Below are 23,050 nucleotides of genomic sequence, written 5' to 3'. Positions count from 1 at the left end.
TTAAGAGAAGGGAGAGTAGATCGAACAATGTCAGGTGAAATAAGCATCTATTGTTCTGCATGACCCGCTCTAAAAAAATGACTCAACTTTCGAAACAACAGTGTCACTCAATACTATGAGTTAAACATTCAGTCGCATGGACCAGTGAACAATATTAACCCATTGTCATAAATGTTGCCTGTACAAAACACAAAAACTGATACTGACTTTCTAGACCAAAGTGCAGATACAATTAACGGAAGGGGGAAAATTATATTCCCAAATATTGATGTCAGAATATTTTTGTTCGTTACAATGTTATATACAATAGTATCCATTCATAAGTTCACATCCCAGTCAGCTACCAGCAGACTTCCAATCAACTCTCAGCATTTTAATTTGTACGTCTGATCTTGTTGCTTTTTTCAAGTTTATTTGTATATGGATTTATTATTTTTTATCTAAAATGTTTTGCAATGGGCATAATGTACCATGAGTCACTTGTAAATAAGATGCATGGTGGACAGATTGTGGACTGCAGAAAAATAATGTTTTGTTTTAATTTTATTTAGTATCATATTTACGCTGACAGTTAACTGTAAACATCGGGAGTCTTCCTTCATTGGGAGACTTTCATAACTTTTCACTACTCTTCTTTCACTGCAGTCTCATTAGTTAGTGACCATCAACAAATTCTCAAGCGGTCCAAGTATTACTGAAATCGTCAATAACGCAATGACAAATAACCATTTTAGGACAGAGAATTGTGAAAAGGTCTTTCATTACACAAGACAAAGAACAAGTTTGGATAGTTACTTCAAGAATAGAATATGACTAAATGATCATTTATTCAAATTATTTCTAATATTTCTTACACTGTTAACTATTCTATTTAAACATAAATAAATAATGATGTTGCAGACAAACTCCACTAATAAGTTTTAATCATAACAGTTTCAAGAGAGACTGTAGCGTCCAACACATGGAATAAAATGAAAATGGTTTTATCGTGATAATTACTGTAATCGCTGAAATTACAAAATTTATCGTGATAACTTTTTTTGTCCATCCCTTATATGTAATCATATGGTGTACAGCTGAAATAAACAGCCATCGTTGATTCATGTTCTAGACGTTGTTACGATTGTAAAGATACAAATGGCTCTTCAATTCGAAGTCATCATACATCTTGTAGATTTGTAAATATTATATATTATACAATAATAATCTACAACAATGAATGAAACTCTGCTTGTGGCACCTGTACAGTTCTGTGTGAGTGTAATTGATGTGCCCGCAACACACCAGTAACTACCTGGCCCGTCGTTTGATATTAAGGACATGCTGTGGACCCTCATCATTATTCATTCATCACAGATGAAGCAGTTCAAAAGTTCCCGGCTATCCATGGTGGCTCCATGAAAGATTAGTGAAATGTTTGTGACTGGTACATGACCGCTCCTTCCATGGACCCCTGCAGCTCCACAGCAGTAATTTAATCCCGCTCATAAACAGCCTGAGCTGCAATGACTCGTTTATCCACAGGGACACATTTGGCCCTCAGCGATTTCAATAATCGAACTGTACCTTTCTGCAGATCGCATACCAAACAAAATAACACGTGACTGTACCTGTATGGATTTGACAGCCATGAGTCGCAAAATCGGGTTCCTCAATGCACAAAGCGTGCGCGCTAAGCACAGCTCGGCACAAATAAAAAAATAAAACAACGGCACATTGAACTTTTTAATTCAAATCAAAAGCTACAGATCACACAATCACACTCTGGAGTTGTCTCAAATCGCAACTGAACTTGGTGTGAGACCAGCTTTCACTAGTCACTCTTGGCTTTGTGTGAGAGAAAGAGCCACCTCCAGTTCACACCTCGTAGTGCAATGAGTAAGTGGGGTTTACATTATTTAAAGACACTCCCTCAAGAAGAGGGGGGTCACTCCAGCTGTAAGTCGGCTGGAACTACTACAGTACACGAGTAAGTGATTTTGGTTTTCTTGGAAATAATCTAATTGCGATTTTTTTCTCTCAATATTGCAATTGCAATTAAATGTGCGATTATTTTTCAAGGTCCTCTTCTCATGTATTTTACAACAAACACAACTAATAAATCAATCTGTATTATAATAAACTATATGTGATTTAGTATATATAATTGTTCTCCCTTGTAGGCTATTCTTACGTTAAGATAAAGGCAAATGAAGCATGAATTGAAATGAAAGATGGTTAATTTGTCTACTTCAGTTACAATTCTAGACTTACTAAATACTTGGCTTTACCACTCTAAGACGTCCAACTCTTCATGTGAAGGTAGACTGCATTTTTTAAGCACTGTCTGAACATAAACAGCCCATAAATAGTAATAAAAAAATTGAATAAATGGATAAAATAAACTAATATAAAAAATAAACATATTTGTGTCCAGTCAGTAACATCACACATACAATAATGCAAGAAAGGTAAGGAGAACAAATACCGGATTCAACCAATAGAACATTTTTTAGATAAATGAATGAAAGTCTCGATTAACACAAACTCAACTGTATGTTCTTATTAATCTTAAGAAGGAAAGTAACATTTTGAATACTAATATGTTCTATTCACCCAGGAACAGCAGCACACAACAAACTGGATTGGAAAATGACTATGGCTGTGTCGGCCACAGTTTCTTTTATATAATTCTCAGAAACTCACAGATTTTTTGCAAGGAAAACCAGCATGTCCACTTTCTCTGGTTTAAAAGATGAGCAGGTGCAAGTCACTATATTCCCTTCAGCACCAAAAAGACGCTCTGCGGGAGCACTTGTGGCAGGTACACAGAGATACTTGCGGGCCATGATGCACAGTCGTGGAAAAATTCTGTGCACGTTCCACCAGGCCAAGGGGTCCTCTTCTCAGTCCATGGTAGGGGTCATGAGGTAACCGTTTAACTGCATGGGAGAAGTAGGAGAGGCCACAGCAGTCTTGAAGAAGCTGCCAAGAAACTTTTTCACCTTTTCCCCAGGTGGCTGAGCACTTTGCGAGCCTAGAGTGGTTTCAGTACGGGACCTCTTCCACCAGATACAAAAATAGCAATTAGTATTGAAGTTAGATTATAGATAAATAAAATCAAAGTATGTTAGTGATATAGTTACATAATTGTTACTAACCTGGTTATAAGCACGCCATGCTGATTCCAGCATTTCTATCTTGATTCAGGTCTTGATGTTAGGGACGTTGTCAACAGTGATATACTGGGTTTTGAACCAGGGGTCCAGGAAGGATGCAACATCCAAAAGCTCCTGGGTGCTGGGGTCACTGTACTTATCATTAAGGTATGCCAGGACCTTGGTTTTGATTGACCTAGTCAGGTCAGTGTCCTCTTGATCTTCAGCCAGGTCTGATGTGGACAGAAGGTGAAGAACTGGCTTGAGGTATGAGGTGCTCACATACTCCTGTCCAGATAGAGCATCTGTGAAGTCCAGAAGAGGATGCAGTGCCTTGTGAACAGACTCCAGCATCTCAATATCCTGCTAGGTTGGGATCAGGGTGCGTGCATATCGTCACCTGACAGAACTTGAGATATGGCATTGAGCCGCCCAAGCACCCTGGCCTTCATCATTTCTTTAGATCCCCATCTTGTTGGACACTCAGTGACGAGGCTGTGCTGAGGAAGTTTGAGCTCTCTTTGTGCTTCAGTCATTGCTGCCTTCTTCTTCCAGCTGTGAGAGAAGTGCCCCACCACTTTCTTGCACAGCCCAATTGCTCTTGACACTCTGTCATCTTTAAGTGCATGTCCTGTCATACAAAAAATACAAGGACAAATACAAGGACTCCCCCCTTCTACAAAGTTGTTTGCAGAAGTTTTGACTGAATTCCCACTCCTTATATTCCTCCAATGAAAACACTATACATTTGCATGATTTTACACTAGATATTTAGTTTAAAGGGTTTGTGAATTTAAGGTTTTATTTTTAACAAAATCAGATTGTATTTGTTTTCTTTTTGACAGTTTAATAAAAGCATATGCATGAATTGTCTAATGTAGTCTGGTTATTCAATGAAGTTTTTTTTTTTTTCTAGTTTTAGAACTTTTTTTGAGCTCTCAGTTTTTGAAAGCTGCTGTTGTGGTAGTAAGACTAGAGTTAATAGTGAGATAAGAAAGAAGTCTGTGAGGTCAAAAATGGTAGCTGACACTGTATAGCATAAATTGAGCATAAACAAAGGTGTAGACAGGTAGGATTTGGACTAAAAAGGAACACTTACTAAGTGCTATTATTTAATATAACTATATAAGACGTTTGAGGGAATCAAAACAACACAGCAAAAATATAGCATTTATTTTATAAAATAAACGAATTACTCTCTGAAATTTTACTGTTTTGTGTTTATTGTCCCCCCAGCACTGAAGAGAGATTTTTGTCCCAGCTCGCACGCACAGTCTCACTCCCACACACATTGATTGTACACGCGCCAAAATATACATCAAGATACTAATTTTATGTACCGATGGCAAGATGTAATTGATGCCCAAAACACTGAAGTCTGGTCCATTCATTTAGCTCTGCTGCCAACACCGTATTTGATGCGTTGTCCGTCGTTATGCAGATGTGGTTTTCTTCTTGTAGACCCCAGCTGGCAAGCCCCTCTCTCAAGCCAGCTGCAATGTTTTCCCCGCTGTGGTCGTCCGGGAAGTAGGACGCTTGAAGACAGTCTTCATCAATGTAGTGTACCGTTAGAGTTAGGTATGGCTCCGCTATACGACTTGACCACAGATCTGTAGTTGTTGCAAAAAACTCCACAGTTTTCATCTCTGCTGCTACTTTCTGTCTGCATTTTTTTGTATAGCTCAGGTATGGCTACCTGGCTAAAATGCGTGCGTGAGGGAATTTTACACCGCTTATCCAAAGTGCTTATCAAAGCCGTAAACCCAAGCTTAGTCACTATAACAACAGGCATCAAATCTTTCGCTATGAACTCCGTTATTGCAAGAGTTATTTCCGCGTGTCGTTTCGAATTCCGTTCATAAGGAGTTATGGATTCAACAGTTCGGTCAGTGATCCTTGTCGGCTGGTAGGCCTACTTTGCTTACTTGAAGATGAAGCACTCACTGGCATTTTTGCCGTGCAATTATCATACATGGCTTTGTGGTGTATTTTTAAGTGCTGCAAAAGATTTGTGGTGTTACCTCGTGAGGTTGCAACAGCAGCAAGGCAGGTTTTGCAAAATACTCGACGTTGCGCAGCATCTCCCTTTTTAAATCCAAAATAATTAGACACAACTGACGCGCTGCCCCTCTTTGGTAACAAACTTTGTCAGCTACTGTTGCGCCTGAGGCCGCCATAGTATAGAAGGCTAAAGTCGTAATTTATAGCTCAATGGCTAAACGCTCACCGTTACATTGCTCCACTAACATGGAAGTCACGTGACCAGTCAAATCGCAGCCTTACGTTTAGAAAATCACGTTTTATCATACTGCGGTATAATCCCAAATGCAATTAATCATTCAGCCCTAGTCAGAAGTTGCTCTGTTGAAAACAAACACACACATCATTATATACAGTGCAGAGTGCAATTAATTAGATAGACATTTGATATAAAAGCAAAATGTACACCATTGTCATTATAAAAATACTGAAATTAGGGCAGAAAAGCATCCCCCAAATTGATGAACTTCGTCAGATTCTTCAACCACCGCTTGTCGAGGACAATGGCAACAAGAGCCTGTTGAGCTGCTGAACCTGCAGTCACACATCTGTGAGATGAATAAACTTCCATGTAAAGCAACAGAAACATCCCAGAAAATAGATCAGAATTATCTTGTTTAATCCCTGTTTTTTTTCCTGGGTATCATCACCCAGTGGCTCATATTCATAAGATCCGGTGGCCCATGTATACTAGTAACAAACATGTGTATAATAAAGCATGCCACTTGATCTAGATAACTACAAATTATGTGAATGTAGGTGTCACAATGAAACTATGCCTCAGTTTACAACAATTTATTTCCAACAGAAATGCACAACAGAGGATGATGTTTAGCACAGTAGCAGAAATGGTTCACAATGTGCCTGATCCAAGGCAAGATGTCACTGTTCTCACACCATCAACTAAAAATACCACAGCATTGATTGACAGAAACACACCTGGCCTCAACATTTTGAGGACACCCTGAATCACGACAGAAAAGAGATCACTTTGAAAATCACTAAACATTGCCCAAAACAAACACATACAAGCCCTAGACAACACAAAGTACCCAATATGGTCCGACTCATCAGTAAAGCTGGAAACTATGGTCTGCAGTGGTTGCAGGTGTTGCTTGTGAAGAGTAGAAGTTAAGTTAGTAGAAGTAGCATGTTAGAAATGAATGTTGATAAAAAGCATTACAAGAGAAACACTAATTAATACACAGTGGAAATACAGGCACTAAATGAACATTACACAATGTTATAAAATGTAACCTGTGTGTATATACTACATAATTATAACATAAAACAAACAATTAGCAAAATAACGTGAAAAAAAAGTTTGTGTGTGAGAGAGAGACAAATTGCAATTATAAAAATGTTTTATCAGAATGACTTCAAGTTTACTGGCTAACTGAAATTGTTAGTTCAGACCTTCAAAGTGAATTGATTGATGCCAATGAATTGCAGTACAAACAGACCCTTCCAGGCTGAATAAATAAACGTCAACTTTTAAACAGCCACACTCGGGGCGAGGTGCTATTGATAAGCAGGACCATGAAAAATCACATTGCACACCGGTACTGTACTGGTTATTTAGCGCAAGCAATATGATTTGACTTATTTGCAATCACTGCAGTCAAATCAATAAAAACACAACAAAAAAAAACAAAAAAAAACGTTTACAGAAACCATTACACAAAAATCATGGGAAACTAGTGTCACGTAAAATACAAACTCACACGGTAAGACCAGCAAGAGTGTGGCTGCCCTTTTCTTGTTAGTTACAAAGCTATTTGTGTCAGAACTCAGAAAACTACTTACTTGTCCAGCGGCAACAACGCCAAGGCCAAGAAAATCCTACTCATCTCTGAGCTCACGCCAGCGTGTGAAAGCGGAGCCAATGTTGATCCTTGATTCTTTTTTTGTGTCCTCTGACAAAACCTTCCGCTTCCTCATTGAAGAAGTAATGGTGATTAGACGTTCGCAGCTGTCATGGCTCCGCTTCCTGGCTCAGTGTCCCTGAGCCATGTTTTGCGTTTCTCCCTCTGTTCCTTTGGCACACGGCTGGAGCCGATTAACCCCTGACGAACTTCTTCTTCAAAAACACCTGGGCTCCAGCAACATGTGCCAGATCGTTGTCTTTGTTTCCTGCCAGTTCTCCTAGTCCCCGTGTGTTTCCATGTTCCCTGTGATGTTTCCTCTGGTTCCTGTGATTTTGGACTCCTCTCGTTCCCCATGGTAACTCCTGGTTCTCGTGTCTCTCTCTGTGTTCGGCTTCTTGTTCTGTGTGCTAGCTAGCTCGTTTAACTCCTGGTTCTCCTTGTTTTCGGTCTCCTGTTCTGTTGGCTAGCTTTTTGGATTTCTCTGTGTTTGAACTGAAGTGCCTGAGTTAGTGTTTCAGTTTTCTTCCTGTTTTCCTTGTGCTTCCTGATTTAATTTGTAATTAAGTTAGCTTTCTCCCGGTTCGGTGGCGTTTTCTGTTGTGTTTCTGTTATTTGTTAATTATTAAAATATTATTTGTAACGCGTTCCTGCCTTCCTGTGCCTATCACCACTTGCGCTTGGGTCCTGGTCACGTCTTCTATACGTGACCTTCAGTTTCCACGTCCTCATATGTGGTCTTTAGTTCCCTCGTCCCTCGTACCGTGACAGCAGCATGTTTAAAAGTAAAAAGCACTGTAGTAAAAAGAATTCTGGAGCAACATTTCTATCGTTTTTATAGATTTCAAGGCTTCTGAGTGAGGCTTTCCCAAAAATGGAACAGCTTCTTAGTGGATGGCTGCTAAATAAAGCAACAAGTGGTGAATTGTTTCTGTTATATTTGTCCTCAATGAACATTGACTCACCATATTATGCAGGTGGCAGTGGCCGACAAAAACTCACGGTCATCCCTCCTGAAGCAGAAGGTTACAGCGTGAAAGCTTTGCGAGCTATGTCAGGAGGTGGTAAAGCTATTTTTTATATTGTGCCAATCCAAGAGACCTTGGACACCACTCCTCTACCTCTGGACTCTCACCACTTTGCAAAGATGCCAAAAAAGAAATGCAACCAGTGCAATCAAGTCATGCCTCTACATGTTCTGGTGATTACATTGATTACATTGGCTCCGCTTTCACGCCAGCATGTGAAATCTTATGAAGGTTGTATAACTCTAGTGTTTTAAATGTGGAGCCACATGCTGACATACACTCAACTTATTATCGTGAATAAAACTTAGTACATTATCGTGAATATTCCGTCATTTTGTTTACATTATCGGCACGCTACTCCTCCCAGAGCTTTCGCCGTAGATACAGTTTGAGTCAAACGTACGGCCTGACCAGGAATCGCCTGCTATTACTTTTCTCAGACTTAGGTGCCAGAATTCCAGAGATATTCCAGGTTTTACCAATTTTTTTCCATTGAAAATGAATGAGAAGAGGATTCCCCACTCCAGAAACTTGCCTCTATTTCAACTGCTCGCAGCTCCCTCAAACTTTGGCCTAGAAATTCTGCGAAAAGCACAAAACGGAGCCACACTCACCCTCTGAGCCAAGTCGTATCGCCCACAAAACAGGCTCAAAGATCCCGAAATAAAAAAAAAAATCAAAAAGTTAGAGTGGGCAATTAAGCTGGTTAGAGTGGAGCAGAGGAAAAAAAAAGTTGGTTTTGCGTTTCTAAACAGTGATCGTGGCCAAATGGTGAGGCACAGAAACATGGGAATCTCCAGTTTTGTAGTCAAACTTGTCCCCTCTCGTAAAATGTGCTCAGAATTACTGTAGCACTTTGAGAATTTGTGTGAAAGTCAAATGCACGCAATAATCGCGGATTCGGCTCCATTGAAGATGCATTGGCGAGGACAGGCTGCTGCTAGAAAGTTGCTACAAAGTTACTCGCTTTCAACTCGACGTCCTGGCCAAACCGTAGACTGCAGACACGGGATGGGCAATATGGACGACAGATGTTGTAATTTCTGCAACAACGATAACTATCACAATAAATACATTTTAATTCTATTCCAAGTGTTGGACACACTGCACCCTCTATTTGAAACTGTTTATGATGAGAATCATTGGTGGAGTTTGTCTCCAACATCATTATTTGTTGATGTTTCAACATAATAGTTAACTAAGAGTACAGATGAGAAATTCAATGTTTCATGTCCCTTGAAGAACCTGGTCATTTTACTTAGGGGTAAAATTGAGCCGTCTGTCTGCTGTATCTCAATAAATGTTAATTTAGTCATATTCTATTCTTGAAATCATGATACAAAGTCAGTCCATCTTGTTTGATGAAAAACATTTCACAATTCTCTCTTCTAAAATGGTAATTTTTTTTGCCTTATTGAAGATTTCATGAATGTAGAATTTGTTTATGGTCCCTAACTGATGCCGGGTCGTAGCATTAGCGCTGCCTGAGTGAATGTGTGTGTTTTTCTATTCTTAATACTGGAAACCTTTGACAATGACATTGGTCGACCCTGAGTCTCTGGATTTCATTTCATTTTCATTCATAAAAATGGCGCAAGACAGTGGAAACATCGCACAAAATCCTCAGGAAAGTCATAATCTTGAAAGTTTTCTTAACGTAGGGATTTGTTATGAAACACATAAAATGAATCCAGATGTTTAAAGATGCACGGTCCTCTACATTATGCTAATTAGCCCCGTTGATGACATGAGAAGTTCAGCAACAAGTTAGGCCGCCCTGAAGCCAAATGTACGATTAAAGGAGTCAGGTTTGCTATTTGGTTTACATTCGTCTCAAATCAGTTAATGCAATATCGTTTTTTTTTTGTTTGTTTTTTTCAGGGAAGCAGCACAGTTGAGTCAGCAGCCAGGAATCTTGTGTCACTACTGCTGAACAGTATGTCCTCTATCTCGCCATCTCCAAGGGACACAATGTCAGGGTCTTCTTCTGTCCATACTACTTCTAATACAAGCCTGCAACAAGAAATGACAAGGTTGGATGTTCATTTGTGCATTATTCAGTATATGTGCATTATATTATAATCGTTATATTTTCAAGAATTGTTTTAATATTTCTAGATTTGAACATGAGCAATTTGTACTCTAGTATTTAACCAGGTTCTTATTGCTTCTATGTTTGTACTTTTATTCTCTGTTCTCTTGCATGAGAGACAAATGCAGACATCGTCAATTCAGAAACATTAATAGGTATATTTGAGTATCCGCTTCATGTCATGGTTCACAATGATAATGTTCTTCTTTTCCACAGGTCATTTCCAGGGTACTTTAGACCCAACATTAATCGAGGAAAAAAAGAGGTGTTCACCCATCAGAAATATTAATTCAAAGAGAAAATTAGCTTTTAACTTCTATCTTGTTGCCCAAAACACCTCACATACGCCTATGACATCTGAGGAGCTAGAACTTCTTCAGGCTGGACTTGGAAAGCAAACAGTATCTTTTCCAGACGACGGTGACCATGCAGAGATGTGTCCCTCCCACCCCCCCATTGCTGTAGTAAAAAGAATTCTGGAGCAACATTTCTATCTTTATTTTTATAGATTTCAAGGCTTCTGAGTGAGGCTTTCCCAAAAATGGAACAGCTTCTTAGTGGATGGCTGCTACATAAAGCAACAGGTGGTGAATTGTTTCTGTTGTTATATTTGTCCTTAATGAACGTTGGTTGACTCACCATATTATGCAGGTGGCAGTGGCCGACAAAAACTCACGGTCATCCCTCCTGAAGCAGAGGGTTACAGCGTGAAAGCTTTGCGAGCTATGTCAGGAGGTGGTAAAGCTATTTTTTATATTGTGCCAATCCAAGAGACCTTGGACACCACTCCTCTACCTCTGGACTCTCACCACTTTGCAAAGAAGCCAAAAAACAAATGCAAACCAGAGCAATCAAGTCATGCCTCTACATGTTCTTGCGATGCATGTGAAGAAATGTGAGGGAGAACAGTCAGTGATAATTGATGAGGTGAGACCAAATAGTTTTCTGATCACTGTCAGTTGACTTATAACAACATCTGTATTGCAAGTCAACTGAGCAAATCAGATCACTGCTGATCAGTGACACAACGCAACTTTAAAATTCTTCATAGACACCCTGTCTTTCTTTAAGGTACTGGTTACTTGCCCTATTTGCTGCAAAGCATTTCCAGGTGATGACATTTCTGTCCGTGCTGGCCTTTGTGGAGAAAGGTAGTAATTCATTTTCACCAACTAGTTGTCTTACTGATCAGTTAATCAATGTATTTCATGTGTCTAGATGACATAGAGCATTGTTCACCAATAGAGGAGGATGGAGATGGGGATGATCCACCAATTAAATCAAAAGGGTACATTCGATTACAGATTAACAGGACATGCATGCACTTGTAAATTGTGATTGTATTATTATCCACGTTAATATACCTATGGAATTGAAGTGCATGCCTTATATTCTAGTGCCAGTGCTCTAAAGATTATTTTTATAGGAGAAGCGGGTGTAGACACTGGTGCTCTGAGGAAGGAGTTTCTAACAGATGTGATTAGTAATGGTCAGTAATTGGAAAGTTACGCTTCATAAAATGTGTTGTACTATGTTATAGTCTCGGAATATGAATCACATTTTAAAGAATACTAAAAGTAAGTAATGGTAGCATCTTTAATGAGAAAATTTACTTTTCTCTATTTCTAGAAATGACTCATGGGATAGAGGAAAGGTTCTTCGAAGGTTCTGATAGTCCTGGAAAAAAATCCCAAGTACGACAATTTCAGGTTATTTATTACTTATTATTATTATTATTATTATTTCAGTTATATGTTTGTTCTGTACTTATTCAGTGTATAACACTTTCATCCTCATGATCCATTGTTCATAATATTGCCTAAAATGCCTTATTTTCCAAATTACTTTATGGTATGTTATGACTTTCACTGTTTCGCATAGCTTCTAAAAACAGAATTGTTGTGGCTGTTAGCATTGCACAAGGTGGCCCACCACCTGCTTTCCTGAAAGAGTGGTGCTGTCAGTTCATCTGCAGTGGTGAAGTGAATTATAGTTCACTGTGCAAGGAGGATGTGACGGATTCAGAGTCCCACCTTTAACTCAAGAAGGCAGTCTTTCATCCATTTTATGAGGTTCAATGCGCCTTTGTCTAATTTTCATATTCAATTACAAGGTGGAGAGCAGTGAAGATACACAATCACTGCTGTTGTGTGGAGATGAAATTATTAGCTGTGGCTTCACAAGGCAAATCACTTTGGAAAACAAAGATGACATAATCCGGTAAAACATTTTGAAATTAACTAAGCTCATAATCGTCTAGGAAGAGCTAAAATTGCTCCCCTCACTGCCAGCTTCAATTTATTAATGGGGAAAAATGAAAATGTAGTTAATGTTTTGATACATTTTGATAATGTTTTGATTTCAGTCACATGCCGCTCCCCTAAATTAAAGTTCTTCTCAATGCAGAATTGATCCATTGTTCATAATATTGCCTAAAATGCCTTATTTTCCAAATTACTTTATGGTATGTTATGACTTTCACTGTTTCGCATAGCTTCTAAAAACTGGAAATACAAGTCTCGACCAAATGTTTGAGACTCTGTAAGGGGATTGATCCTTCTTTGAAGTTCTCCCAGAACTTCATTGTTCAGTGGGCATTCGTATTCTGGAACCACAAGTGCCTCACGAGTGTCAAGTTGCTGTACAGCACACTCCCAGTTGATGCCTGGATCTTGGAGTTCCTGCAAAGAAAAAAGAATAAGTATGAATTCTTCTTGTCTTTTGCTTCTTTTCACAAAATTATCATCTGCGTCACTATTTTCTTTTCTAGGAATGGCAGACGTCTGGACAGATATCAATCAGGCCTGCAATTGCAAGTATAAAAGTATATAAAAAAAAGTATATATAAAGTATAATACATGTACATGTATGAGAGAAGATACATGTGAATATTCTTTTATCTCAAGTCTTTCCCGCTCCTGAAGATTTTGTAGATGTGCCACACACCAAAGCTGTTCTGGAGTGAAACCCTCTTCTGTTCGAAGAGGATGGTTATTCCATCCATCAAGAAACCATCTTCCTCCAAAGTATGAAGAACGTCATAATATTTGCTGGTGACTGCAGCCCAGACGTCACGCCAAAGGCACTTTATTCTGTAAAGAAATTTGCATTACATCAAGACTTTGTGGAAAGCAGCCACAAGAAGAACAACCTCTGATTGTGGACACTTTCCTGGAGATGAAGCTTGCCCTTCCTGTTCCTCGAGTGGCAAACATGAATCCACACATCCACATTCTCAACTCCTTGATCACCTCTAACCCTTAAGAGGGAGACAATCTCAATCAGTAGTCAATCAGTAATATCAAGTTGAAGAACATCAAACATTAATCTCCAGTTTATTATTTATTCTTGTTTCCAAGAATATGTACAAACCTAGTTCACACCGTGAATCTGGGATACCCTCAAGAAGAGTGAGAATGCAGTTGATGCTTTGTTGCTTGTGTCAGCATCCAGATACAAAATCTTTGCAGAGAGAAATCACTTATTTGTATGCTTTATGGTTTTACATTGTTTTTAAACTTTCTCTTTACCTTCCTTGAGTAACCAGCCACGCCACCGAATATCACAATGTTGCATCTATCAAAGGAAAAGAAAGCACAATAAGCACAGCGTAAAACTACAACAATTATCTTTACAATCAACAGGGGCATTCATAATAACTCTGAAAAGCCACCTACTTGATTAGTTTGTGGTTTGGATCGACATGGACAAAGGTGAGAGGGCCTCTGACTGAATAACATCTTTGACACATCCTAGTTTTGTCAGCCTTGTGAGGATCCCCGCAGCATCAACTCGATGCAAAGAAGCCATCAGTCTACTCCACTGGATTGCGGATGCCCATTGACACTAAAAGGCCCCTAACCATTCAATACCCTGCATTTGGCATCTGTTGCTTTATTCGAGAAATAACATTGTGTAGTTCTCGGTCACTCATTGTGCTGTATGTTCCTCTTGCAGATAACCCAAATTCTTGCATTCTCCTGTAAGTGGTTCTTTCTGTCACACCCAGACATTTAGCAATGCAAGGGACTGGGAGGTGTGTGTCTCGCAAATATTCAGGTTTTTCTTTCTCAATAATGATTTCATGTTTCCATTTCCAGTTTCACAACCGGTATCAAGTTGGCAGTAAGGTCACATTGGACAAGTTCATGTAGGTTTTGCAGTGCCTCTGTCGGCCTCTGGTCGTAAAATGACCTAAATAGAATAAGCTCATGGCGTGTAGAAAGTCCATATTATCCAAGTTGATTGGTTGTTGACTCAAAGCCGCTTGCAGTTTGTCAAGAAGACTTTCTGTCAGCTGATGTCTGAGTATGTTCTATCGGGTGAAATATTCATTTAGAAAGCATCAATAATGAATATGGACAAACAAATATTTGATATGAAATAAACATTTCTATTTTTCATTTCTCTAGGAATGCCTCAATATCACTTACACGGGGACGTGATGGGTTATTGTCAGGCTCCTCTTCTGACATCAGCGGAAAAGAATCAATAGAACAACAGAAGAAGACAACAGAATTAGTTACTAATGGAATGATGGCATGAACTCTTAAGCGAATCAGAAACCAATCTATATTAATAAACTGCTTTGCAAACTAACTGACAACAATCTGATTTATTTCTATATTAATGACACATCACATTTGATGATCATATGAGCAAAATGTGAAAATACCTGGTCTTTCCAATAAATCCAGTAAAACTGCCTGTCCTGAAAAAAGGGGTTAAGTTTTATACAAATGTAAACCAAATAGTAAACCTGACTCCTTTAATCGTACATTTGGCTTAAGGGCGGCCTTATGCTAACTTGTTGCTGAACTTCTCATGTCATCAACGGGGCTAATTAGCATAATGTAGAGGACCGTGCATCTTTAAACATCTCCATTCATTTAATGTGTTTCATGACAAATCCCTAGGTTAAGAAAACTTTTAAGATTATGACTTACCTGAGGCTGTTGTGCACTGTTTCCACTGTCATTTTTATTAATTTAGGATTGAGTTCCAGCAGGACCCGCCTTCCCCGTCCACTGAAACGTCTAGTGAATGGTGAAGAGGTTCAGCCAATGAGAGCAGAGGACTTCAAGTGGCAGCTCAGTGATTGGCTGACTTTGGTGTCAGTCTTGTGTACTCATGGAGTTGTGCGAGCAGAGCAGACTGAAGTTGAGCGAGCAGCAGTGGTGTTGAGCGCGCGTGTATGCGATGTTGAGCGAGCAGCCAGAGGTTGACCACGCGTGTATGCAACGTTGAGCGAGTAACAGGATGGTTGTGAGCGCAGAAAACATGTCTTCAGTGTACAACAACCAAAACACACTCGCTCAAATCGGTGGCAGGGATCTAGCTCCATACATCAACACATACAGGTCTCCCGCTGTACTGGTGCCTCGGCGAAACACTGTGGTGAAAATAGATAGATATTGGGTGGATGTGAAACTTTGAATTTCTCATCTCTACACTTAACTTAACTAACTATTATATTTAAATATAAACAAATAATGATGTTGGAGACAAACTCTAATACTCTAATATTTCACTGCAGTTTAAAGAGAGACTGTTGAATGAAAATGTATTGATATCTTGATAACGATCGCCAGAATTTATCACAATAACCTTTTTGGTCCATATAAACCTTCCCTGGTATGGTACAATCTTCTCTTCAGTACATTCAAGTTGAGTTCAATTTAATTGGTAAGAAAAAAAAAGTTGTTTACATAAATTAATGTCTGTGTTTGGCAGTGAAATAAGAGTTGTAAAGAATGGGGTTTCCAAAAAATAAAATATGGAAAAAAACAGAACTTAAAAACAATGTTATATGATGCAGGCCCGCAATCACTGAAACAATTGGACCCAATATTTTATTGATAAGAGGCATTCCTGCATTTTGCTACTGCACATAAACAGTGTTGTGCATTTACGAAGGATAAATAATACTCTTCAAATCACAAATATTGAGGGAACAAATTGTGCTGAGGTGGTAATCATCATGCTTCAATCGGAACTCAGCGAGAAGGTTAAAATTAATTTTATATACTGCCCAGCTCCAGTTTTCTGGGCAGTTTTTTGTTAAATGTCAATTATGGTGTTGTCTTCACAACACAACATTTGCCACCAGCTACAATTATCTCTGGGAATTCCAGCATGCACACACACACACACACACACACACACACACACACACACACACACACACACACACACACACACACACACACACACACACACACACACACTAGGACAATAGAACCCCAAATTAAAAGTGACAGAGCACATAGATCTTAAACAGAAATCATGAACAAGTGTCCTCTGGTAGTGTTGCTGCCACAGTCTTAAGAAATCCTGGAGGAAATCCATCAAGCTTTATTTTTGAAAATTTTCATTGCACAGACATTGCATAACTAATTGATGAACCTAATGAATCCTTCTCATGTGAGATACTTTGTCCACATGAGGCCACCCTAGCACTACGTGCCTGTTAAAATGAACAACGAATATGTTTCTTTCAGAGACTACTGTACACTTCCAATTCTTTCTCAAGCTCTTCACCTGACCAGCGTGTCGTCTCTGAAACTGGTGCCGCTAATGTCCGTCTTTCTTGTTTCTCTCTCCCTGTGCACGTGCTTCTCCACTGCGTATATGTGTCACCCCTCCATCCCTGATTTGCTGACTGTACAGCTGGATAGGGTCCAGGATTAAGTGGTGGTTAATTGAAGGTGTATATAATAGCCATTTATGAGAGAAAAAATATTACCCAGCGCAAACAACAATCTGTGTACGTTACGTAGAAAATCACAAATACGTGCGTTCATGCAGCTCATACAAAGCCAGCCATATGAAGATGTCGATTCCCCATAGCAACATGAGCACGGGCTTCAAATCAGTGAAATCCAGCCAGTCTTGTTATGGTTGACTGGTCACATTGTCCGTCTCAGCAGCCAGTCCTTAACCACTATCATCCACTCATTCAAAATTGCATCATATGTATTAAAAACAGCATTCATGCAACATTGATTTAATTTCTATGTGCACTCTTCACTTAGCTTTATGGAACATTGCAACACAGATTATTTCTCTGCTTGACTGATTGCACTCGCTCTCACAGAAGTCAGTCCCAATCTCACAGGTCCACTGAGCTACTCAACATTCCAGAGAGAAAAGGCAAGGGTCTGTGCTGAAGAATTAGCTTGACAGACATGATGCACATATACTCGATGACAGAACGATGTAAAGGCTAACTATTTAAGGTAGGCTGATTCAATCATAAAAAATAAACAAGCGCTTGCAATTTGATGTATGTTTTTTTTATGAAACATTATTTATGGCTCATAAAAATTTTCATTTTCATTCACATTTCTACTCTCACAATCTGTCACACACATCCACATACACAGATGTTTGTCTTCTTATCTTAGTGTGGACCACCATTGACAAAATGCTTTCCCCAGCCTTTCACCCGAAACCTAAGCATCTAAAAGAAATAACTATACTTAACTTTTACTCTTGATCAAATTGAAACCCAAAATGATAGCCTAGCTATTTTCTCATAACTCATAAAGGTTCTCACAAACATAGAAGTACAAGAACACACGAACACAGACACACACTGCAAACCGGTGTGGAAACAAATAAAATAAAAAAATTCCCAGTTCTCTTCAAAGTATCATCATCAACGTTATTGAATACAGAATTGACATACTATGTGAACTATCTGTAGCCACCAAATCCAACACACACTAAAATATAGTCAGAGAGGGATTGAGACAGACAATTTAGTCGTGCGTGTGATTAAACATTCGGTATTTAGAAGCACATTAATATTACCTGTGTCATTACAACAAAACTATTAGCTTCCTTTAAATGTGTTTGGACATGTTTTCCCATACTTGTGAGTACCAAGTCTTCGTGGGGACCTTTTGCCGGTCCCCACAGGTCCAAATCTCAATTTGAGGATGAAGACTTCAAAATAACTAGGTTGTTATAATTGGGTTTCAGTTTGGTTCAGAGTCCTGGTGAAGGTTAGCCATGTGTTTTGGCAGGTTAATTTAAGGGTGAGAGGCTGGGAAACGTGCGTGTGTGTGCGATTTAATGTTTAGTATCTAGAAGCGCATTGATATTACCTGAAACATGACGATGAAACCATTGTAATCCTCCTTGTGTTTAGGATGGATAAACTTTTTCAGTGCATGTGTGTGTGATACTTAACATTTTGTATTGTCATTATCTTCCAGTGTTTGCGTGTTTGTGAGAGAGTCATTTAACACGTAGTATGTAGAAGCATATTATTGCTACCTTTTCTATGCAAATAAAATTATTGTAATTCTATGAATATGTGGCTATCATGCAACAATTTATTGAGTTTTTTTTTTTTTTTGTTTTTTTTTAAAGCAAATACTTTTTCATTAAATTTTCATGCTCGTAATTTTATCGGCGCCACGGACCATCAAATACGTCAGGACATTTCATTCTACACAGCGTGGACCTCTGGCTGAGGTTCTGATGGACTGTGTCGATCACACACAATTTTAATTAACTCAAATATGGTCAGTGCTGCACATCACACGACTAAATGGACTAGACTTGAAGCACGCAATGCTTAGAAAAGAACGTCCTACCTCGTCAGTTGTCGCCTGTACTCCAGTTTTCGCTCATAATAGTCCAATCCGTCATGCATGAGGCAAAACAAACCAGCAGCAGTTTCCCCTGTCTTTCCGGACTTGAAGACAGCAATCCTTGAGCGATTGTTTATAAGAGATGATGAACAAAAAAGACAAATCTTCAGATGCTGTGCGTTTCAATCCTCAATCTCCCCGCCGAAAAGAAAATTTATTTTTCCTTTACCTGGTTGCCGTCCATTGAGCCGCCTGTCCAGCGTATGTGTGAATCGCAGAAGGCTCCACAGTCAACGAGAATGAGCGTGTATGCCCTTCTTTGTGATGACATTCGCCTTCTCTGCAACTTTGGGGTTCTCTCGCTGGTGGATCGAGGAAGGGGCGGGGCTGCAGCCAGTGAGGAAGAGCTGTCTGCGATGTGATTGGTTGACGCCCAAAAGCGAAACAGATAGAAGAGAGAAGAACTGTTCTCCTTAATTGTTTTTTACAGAGAATGAGGCTTTCTCTGCATTCATGCCGAGTGAACTCATCATTTTAAAATCTCTTTTAACGATAATGTGTATGTCTGCCGAACGAGTATAAAGGGCAAGTTCAAGATGCTCTTATAGAGAGGTAGAATCGCCAGTGTCATTGCACATTGTACTACAAAAAAGTCCATGATTATCCTTGCTTTTATGCTTCTATACCGTCTGTCTGACAGCAACCGCTTTAACAGACTGTGACCAGGATGGGAGCAGTCTCTGGTAATGTACTGAGCCATTTTGAGGCAATAGCAGACTCCAGTGTAGGAAGAGTTCAGCCAGTGATTTTTACTGCTGAGTTTGATGATCTTCTGGAGAGGGGTTGCTGTGCTGCCGCTGTCCCAAACTCAAATGCAATGTGGTAAGATGATTTGAATAGAGCAGTAGTAACAGACACCAACAGTCTCTGTGTGATATTTTACTTTCTGTGCACTATCAAGAGTCTCTGGTGGGCCTTTTTCACCAGCTCAGCAGTGTTGAACGGCGAGCGATAGTCCAACGCACTATTTCACCTGGTACATGCTATTTATATAATCAGACATTCTCAATTGTTTCAATCAAAAATTGTATCTTGAATTAACACATAAATTAATGCGACTTTGCTAGAAAATAAACACATTATTATTATTATTATTATTATAGAAGTGTTTGATGCAAAGGCATCTTGAAGTTCTGAGAAAATCTGTGACGGTCGCAGCTATTGAACCTGCCATATCGATTTAGATAGAACCACAAAGATGACAATGCAAGTCGTAACAAGGTGTAGCATGAGTGAACAAAGAGGAAGCCGTGGGGGTACATTTTGTCTATGTCAAATAGCTTTGAGAACTCATGAGCACTTCAGATAAGTAATGTGTGCATTTCAGAGAAAAGGAGATGATGAGTAACAAAACACAATTACTAATTTAGATTATAATTATATCGTGCATAAGTATACATGATACAATTATAATTAAAAAAATAATCAGATTAGAATCCTGCTGTGTGTGTGTGTGTGTGTGTGTGTGTGTGTGTGCGTGTGTGGTGGGAGGTATTCTTGTGAGGACTCGTCAAGGAAAAACACTGGTAATTTGTCTTAGTTACAAGTTTAAGCCTGAAATTGGAGATTAAAACATCAAAATAAAAAAAATAGGTTTAAGAGTCCTGGTTAAGGTTAACCATTTGTTTTGGATGATTAGGTTTAAGGTGAGAGGCTAGGGAAACCGTCATATCAATGAGGAATTTGACAATGACCTTGCAAGGTTAGAGATGCGATCCTATGTGTGTGCACATGTGCATGTGCTGATTTGTGAAGTATGCTTTATTAGCATCAGGTCAGCAGTTCCCTCCTTCACAGAACCCATTGTTTGTCCCTAAGCCATTTCATTTCTTTGAAAGGACTACCCCTACTGTGTAAGTTCACAACCTCAAAAGATCCAGCACAATCGAAAGGAGGCAATGGTGTGAGAGTGAGGAAAATGAATAAAGTAGTTTAGTAACAGTAGCATTTTTTCTTAAACCTTCATTCATCAGGAATTTGAAGTGATGAGAGACACTGCGCAGCACTTCCCATCAGTGTAAGTGTGTGAGTGTACAGACTTGTGCAGGCGGACAAACACATTTCCAAGTGTCCCGTGTGTTTTCTGATTCTGATGTTTGTTTCGTGGGACTCCACTGGTTGGACTCCACTGTCTTAACACCAATGTCACTTTAACATTTGTTCAACAACTTAATAGATGGCTTTTGAATCTTTAATTTAACATTAAATGTATTTGATGAAACCTTTTTTTTTTAATCTTGGATCAAGAAACTCTGTTCCTTTTTTTTCTCACTCACCTTCTCATTTTATGGTTCATTTTAATGATTTATTGATTGTTTATATTACAGATTCCCACTGAAGCCATCAAAGCTATGAATGAACACATAAGGAATTATGTAATAAACAAAAACAGTGAGTATTTACTAAAAACATATTTTCTATTTTAGATTCTTCAGTTATCTCCATTGATTTGATTACTGTTTTGCCCTGTTTTGGCATTCTTGTGATGACCTTCATTAGGTTGTCACCTGAACTGGATCTACTGACGACTGATCTTGTCGTGATCATGAAGCCCAAGTTAAGGGTTTGCAGCTGTCAACAAAGCAGATCGTAGTAGCTCGAGCAAAAACATTTATGGATTTTTCTTTTTCTTTGCTACATAAAGTCCATATATAGAGCTTCATGTGCTTCAGTCTCTATCTGCAATGTAGATAAAATGAAACAAAAAAAAAACACACTGAATGAACATGGTGCGACCCAACTTTTGACTGGTAGTGTACGTCATTTGTACTTTGATCAGCTACCAAAATAAATGCCTTGTAAGACAACAATCTGATTTTATAATGTGAACAGATCCCAGCAACATTTAAATGTTAGTTTACAAGCAATTGCAATACCTTTTAGTATTGCCTGAAAAGGCCTTGACACATATGGGGTCTTGTAGAAGGTGAGTATAGTAGCCTCCTGGTCTTCTACACTATCCCCAGTGTCTACTTTTATGTTGAGAGTTGTCTCAAGCTCTTTCTCCTGTTGCAGCAACTATCTGCATAGAATACAATAGAATAGAATAGAATAAGAATAGAATAGAATAGCCTTTATTGTCCTTGTACAGTGTACAAGAAAATTTGAGCGCTACTCCCTTGGTGCAAACAATGTAAAAAAAAATATATCAAAAACAATCAAGCATGCAGAGAACAACCAGTAGGTACTAATAAATATTATACACAAGTCGCAGCAGTAAAAGAGCGTAATGACAGAAAATGGCACTTATCCGGATGTAAACTTGAGTGATTTGTTATTGCACATAGTTATTTCTGTATTGCACTGTGATCAGTGTGGTCAGTAATAAGGAATTTTGTAGACTGTTTTATCTGGTTTTGTTGTTTTTGTTCAATACTGAGACAGCTTTCGGGAAGAAGCTATCTCTGCGTCTATTTGTCCTGGTTTTGTGTGACATGCCTGATGGTAGCAGGTCGAACAGAGAGTTACTGGGGTGGGTCGAGTCCTTGATGATGTTGCCGGCTCTGCTAAGGTAGCGGGAGTTGGCCATGTCCTCCAGGCTGGGCAGAGAGCAGCCAGTGATCTTCTGGGCTGTGTTGATGATTCTCTGCAGAGCTTTCCTGTCTGCCACTGAGCACCCTGCATACCACGCTGTGATGCCGTACGTTAGGACGCTCTCTATGGCGGCTCTCTAGAAGCCTCTCCTCCAGGTTGTTTCTCCTGAGCACCCTCAGGAAATGGAGACGTTGCTGAGCCTTCTTCACCACCGCTGTAGTGTTTGCAGGCCAGGAGAGATCATCAGAGACCTGCACCCCAGGAACCTCATGTAGTGGACCCTCTCCACACAGTCACCGTGGATGTGGAGAGGGGCCGGGCCCGCTCTGCCCATTCTGAAGTCCAGGATGAGTTCTTTTGTTTTTGTGGTGTTCAGCTGAAGGTTGTTTACTGAACACCATGTAGTCAGTCTGTTGACCTCATCTCTGTAGTGAGACTCATCCCCCCCGAGATGAGTCCAACCACGGTGGTGTCATCCGCAAACTTAATGATGATGTTTGAGAGATGGGTCGGGGAGCAGTCGGATGTGTAGAGCGTGAACAGGAGGGGACTCAGGACACATCCTTGTGGGGCCGGTGATCCGGCCCCAGTGCTGGTCGATGTGGTTGTTTACGTAGCCTCGCATCGGAGCCCGACTGGCATCCCCTCTTTTGCTTCCTCTCTCTCCGCCGCCTTTTGCGCCTGCTGGGTG

General features: G+C 39.5%; 1 protein-coding gene and 1 long non-coding RNA gene across 12 annotated transcripts in view; both read right to left on the bottom strand.

Moving 5' to 3' along the window:
* LOC128754971 (teneurin-3-like) overlaps positions 1-19,108 on the bottom strand; it is a 160,128-nt gene extending 141,020 nt beyond the window's left edge. For 8 of the 10 annotated variants that reach the window (XR_008413993.1, XR_008413994.1, XM_053858002.1 and 5 more), the window contains exons 1-2: positions 18,995-19,108; positions 18,769-18,885 (exon numbers count right to left, since the gene is read on the bottom strand). Coding sequence is in view for 6 of the 10 variants with exons in the window: in XM_053858002.1 (XP_053713977.1) it covers positions 18,769-18,827 (59 nt within the window). In the remaining 4 variants the exon portion in view is untranslated. The remainder of the gene's footprint in view (positions 1-18,768; positions 18,886-18,994) is intronic. The other 2 variants (XM_053858007.1, XM_053858008.1) reach the window with 2 other exon arrangements.
* LOC128754972 (uncharacterized) lies at positions 10,685-15,057 on the bottom strand. 2 transcript variants are annotated; one of them, XR_008413996.1, is made up of 5 exons: positions 14,596-15,057; positions 13,693-13,738; positions 13,535-13,624; positions 13,109-13,421; positions 10,685-12,843 (listed from the first exon to the last, which is right to left on the bottom strand). It is a non-coding gene; the product is annotated as an uncharacterized LOC128754972 (long non-coding RNA). The 2 variants fall into 2 exon arrangements; XR_008413995.1 differs by having other exon boundaries at positions 13,693-14,644.
* Positions 19,109-23,050: the final 3,942 nt, after the last annotated feature.

This window comes from Synchiropus splendidus, chromosome 2 (assembly GCF_027744825.2).
Source record: "Synchiropus splendidus isolate RoL2022-P1 chromosome 2, RoL_Sspl_1.0, whole genome shotgun sequence".
Lineage (NCBI taxonomy): Eukaryota > Metazoa > Chordata > Actinopteri > Syngnathiformes > Callionymidae > Synchiropus > Synchiropus splendidus.
The sequence above is the reverse complement of the archived record's forward strand: the minus strand, read 5'-3'. Positions and strand labels throughout refer to the sequence as shown.